This window comes from Hevea brasiliensis, chromosome 10 (genome assembly GCF_030052815.1).
Source record: "Hevea brasiliensis isolate MT/VB/25A 57/8 chromosome 10, ASM3005281v1, whole genome shotgun sequence".
Classification (NCBI taxonomy): Eukaryota; Viridiplantae; Streptophyta; class Magnoliopsida; order Malpighiales; family Euphorbiaceae; genus Hevea; species Hevea brasiliensis.
This window is the reverse complement of record NC_079502.1, coordinates 8300928-8304811: the sequence shown is the minus strand read 5'-3', so window position 1 is coordinate 8304811 and position 3884 is coordinate 8300928. Positions and strand designations below refer to the sequence as shown.

Here is a 3884-nt window from a genome sequence, read left to right as displayed (position 1 = left end):
AGGAAGAATTATTTTTTTTTTTTATCAGAAAGTGAATGAAGAATTCACAATCAATGATGGCTACCTTGTTGCTTCTGGCATTTAGAGTCACCGATCATTGCTGGAGAAGGTCGAAGGCTCAATGGTGTTGATCCTTTGGCCGAAGGGGAAGAACGGACGGGGAGAGGGCGCTAGGAATCAAAACAAACGGGGAGGAGGGGTGTTCTATGCAAGAAATTATATAGAAAGTAATTTCATGTAAGATATCTCATATAAAATGATAATTTAATAATATATATATATATATATATATATATATATATATATATATATATATATATATATATATATATATATCCAAGTTCATTTTCATTATTTTATTTTTTAAAAATAAATATTAAATAATATTTAATAATATAAAACATTTAAATTATTTTTAATAATAGTGGCTCGTAATAATCAATAATATTAAAATCAATAATAATATCTAATAAAATAGAATTAAAATTTATAATATTTTTCATATAGGATGGTGGATTATTTTTTATTAATTTAGTATAATATTTTTAATGTAGGTAAGAATTTTTTTTAAAATATATTTAATCTTCGTTGTGGTAATAAATAAAATGGAATAATTAAAAAATCTTATATAATGATTTTATTATAGATACAATTGAAACCGTGAATTGAACATCCCAGACATTAGGATTAAAATCCAATGAAGCTGCCAAGCATAACAATTATTAATCCGCCCAATTTCCCAATCGCCGAAGCCTCAGACTTCTCAGTCGAAGGAGAAGGTGTTGAAGCAGCCGGTGTTGAGGTTGTGGAACCAGGAGCTTGTCCGGCACCACTACCAACCAATGTTAAAACTCCAGTGGACTTTGTATTAGCATCTTTCATTTCATGGGGGGCAGGATTGCCATCGATGACAGAGGGGCCAACTTGCCAAACTTGGTTCACCTTGTTTGCCTTTTCATCAACCTTCACCGAAGCAAATATCACCATATTATTATCCAAAGATTCAGCGCTCAAATCCCAAACATCAAACGAGAGCTTGCCTTCCTTGATGGGGCCGTATGCGCTAATGGGGTATGTTTTGACCACCGGTGCACCCTTGGATTTGAATGCTAGCAAAGCCTGTGCACCTACCATGCCTGAGGAACTTGGGTTTATGGCCCATGCGACCCAGCCGTCTGGCTTGGCAGGAGTTGCTACATAGGCGATTGAGAGAGAGGAATTAGAGGAGTTATAGGAATAATGCAGGTAGGCGTCCAGTTGTGGGAGATCAACGCAGTCTCTAAAAGTTTTTTCGTTTGTAAGTTTCTGTGAGGTACAGGTGAGGGAAAATGAAGGTGAAATTAGCAGAGCTGCACATATCAATAGAGTTATGATTACAACAGGTGCCATTGTTAATTATAAATTAATGAATAAAAACATTAACCCTGACCCTTTCCAGAATTTGAGAACGAAAAAACTGTTTAATTTACAGAGAGGCTGAAGCCTGTCTGCTTCGAATTTCAGGAATGTGTTAAGACTTTATATACAGAGAAGAGCTGGCTTACATAATGGCGTGTGGCAATCGAGTTAAATGCATAATTTGTGGGATTAATTTGCGATGATTAGAGTTTTAAATTATTAAGCAGATTACTTAGGCTATTTTTGTTCGTTAACGACTGGTTCAAGCCTATTTCTAGCGAGTTTTAAAATCTATTGAGAGATGGAAAATGGCCAAAAATAGCTTGAGCGTGCATGAACGCAGCCTGCGCTCTCTAAATTTTCAGTAGTTGGACAGTAACTAATGACAATAAATATCACAGTTTGGTGAGTTTCATGAAAATTTCATCATAAATCAACAATCAGAATTTATCACGAGAGAAGCTTAACAAATTGAACTACAGCTGCGAAGAAGCTAACAAGAAATTAAACCAATGATATATTTTTTTTAAAAGAAAATTATCAAAATGGAATAAAACTACCAAGCAAAACAAATAATCCAACAAGCAAAGTGAAATCCAACTTTCCAATTGCATTAAAGCTTCCAGACTGATTAGCAGATGGTCCAGGAGCAGGTGCAGGAGCACTAGCAGCCACAAACTCCAAGAACCCTTTAGACTGTAAGTTGGCTTCCGCCAGATCATGCCTATTTGGTATGCCACCAGTTAAAGATGAGCCCACCTGCCAAACCTGGTTCACACTTTTTGCATGCTCCGGCAACTTCACCGTCGCAAATATCACTATATTGTTATCGTCAGACTCCGAACTCAGATCCCACACACCAAACGATAGGTTGGATGTCCAAGGCGTTGTGTAGCTGCTGATGTTGTAAGTGTTGACGATCACTGAGCTGTTGGCTTTGAATGCTACAAAAGCCTGACTACCTAACATCCCAGTTCCAGTGGGGTTGATCCCCCACCCAATCCAGCCCTCAGGTTTGGCAGGAGGAGCGACGAAGGCTATAGAGAGAGAGGAATTGGAAGAATTGTAGGTGAAATGTAGGTAGGAATTCAAGACAGGAAGATCAGTGCAATTTGCAAAGAGTTTGTTGCTTTTGAATTTTTGCGAGGTGCATTTCTGGGAATTGGAGGGAGTGAATAGCAGAGCTGCTGAGAACAAGGAAATCAAGAACAGATTTGGGAAGCTAACAGAGGCCATTTCTGTTAGAGAGAGAGATCTTTCTTTCTTTCTTTCTTTCTGGGGTATTGAAAATGGAGGAAACTGTTAGGAAATATAAAGGAGCAAAAGCGTGCGAAATCTTGGTGAAAAACAACCATTGGCAATATCTAGGGGAATTGAATGAAAGAAATTGCCAAAATGGGTTCGATATTTCCAATTCAATCACACCAATTAAAGTGTATTTTGTATTTCCAAACTTCACATGATTCTGATTTGATTGTATTAGGATTGGAAAAAGATTGCAGCCTGGTTTATAGGGAAATCCAAAACACAACCAAACACTTCCATTCTTGACAAAATGTAGCATCCTGCACCAGATTTGGAATTGAATTCTTTTTCATTAGTTTTTCCAAGCTTACCATGATAGGAAAAAAAAATTGAATTGAAGTTAATATCCTTTGGTGCTTAGTCTGACTTGATCGATAATTAATTTAGACTTATAAATATTTAAAATTTTAAATAATTATATGTTTAAATAAAGTGTTTATAAATAAGTGATAAATCGTTAATGTGTTTGACAAAAAATAGCTTATAAGTATATTTATTATTAAAATGATTAAAAATAATATTAAATGAGATTTATAATAAAATTTTAAAAATTAAATAAAGATAATATAATAAAATATTTAGTCAAATAAATTTATAAGCATATAACTTATAAACACCAAAATGAAAAATTAATCTCTCGATTAGGATTAAATTAATAAATATATTTGATTGAAGGAAAGGAAAGGAGAGGATAAAAATGTATTTGACGAATAATAAAAACTAGGTATATGTTCTTCTCATTTTGTAGTTATATCATTGGCAATATTACATTCCCTCTTACTTTCCATCCTCTTCCTAAAACATTTGCCGGCATATAGCCATTTTTGAAGAAAAAAAATCTATAATTTTCTTTCAATATATTAAAATACTTTATTTAAAATTAGTGAATTTTAATTTGATAGCATTGAAATCATGTTTTTAAATTTAAATTTCATTCAAATTAAATAAATAAAATAAATATATTTTTTTTATATCTCATAAAAAGAAAAAAAAATGTTCACAAAATATTTTTTCAAAGAATTTGAATAATGTTAAAAAAAGGTTGGTTGTTTCATTTTACTTTAATTTGGTTCTTTTTGTCTCCAATTTATTATGCGGAAAATATTGTTATTTTTTAAGATATTTAAAAAATAGTTCAATAGAAAATATTTTTATAGTCGAAGAGATAACCAATTTAATTT

At 32.8% G+C, this 3884-nt stretch overlaps 2 protein-coding genes across 2 annotated transcripts; both read right to left on the bottom strand.

The window, feature by feature from the left end:
• Positions 1 to 612: 612 nt before the first annotated feature.
• On the bottom strand, positions 613 to 1681 carry LOC110668137 (auxin-induced in root cultures protein 12-like). The gene has a single exon (XM_058129132.1). The coding sequence runs from the start codon at positions 1387 to 1389 to the stop codon at positions 688 to 690; it is 702 nt and encodes a 233-aa protein (XP_057985115.1). The 5' UTR covers positions 1390 to 1681; the 3' UTR covers positions 613 to 687.
• Positions 1682 to 1819: 138 nt separating this feature from the next.
• LOC110668119 (auxin-induced in root cultures protein 12-like) lies at positions 1820 to 2901 on the bottom strand. The gene has a single exon (XM_021829222.2). It carries the CDS (start codon positions 2632 to 2634, stop codon positions 1939 to 1941), a length of 696 nt encoding a protein of 231 aa, XP_021684914.2. The 5' UTR covers positions 2635 to 2901; the 3' UTR covers positions 1820 to 1938.
• Positions 2902 to 3884: the final 983 nt, after the last annotated feature.

Coding starts and splice junctions, on each gene's coding strand:
- LOC110668137 (XM_058129132.1), bottom strand. CDS start 1,389: ATGGCACCTGTTGTAATCATAACTCTATTGATATGTGCAGCTCTGCTA.
- LOC110668119 (XM_021829222.2), bottom strand. CDS start 2,634: ATGGCCTCTGTTAGCTTCCCAAATCTGTTCTTGATTTCCTTGTTCTCA.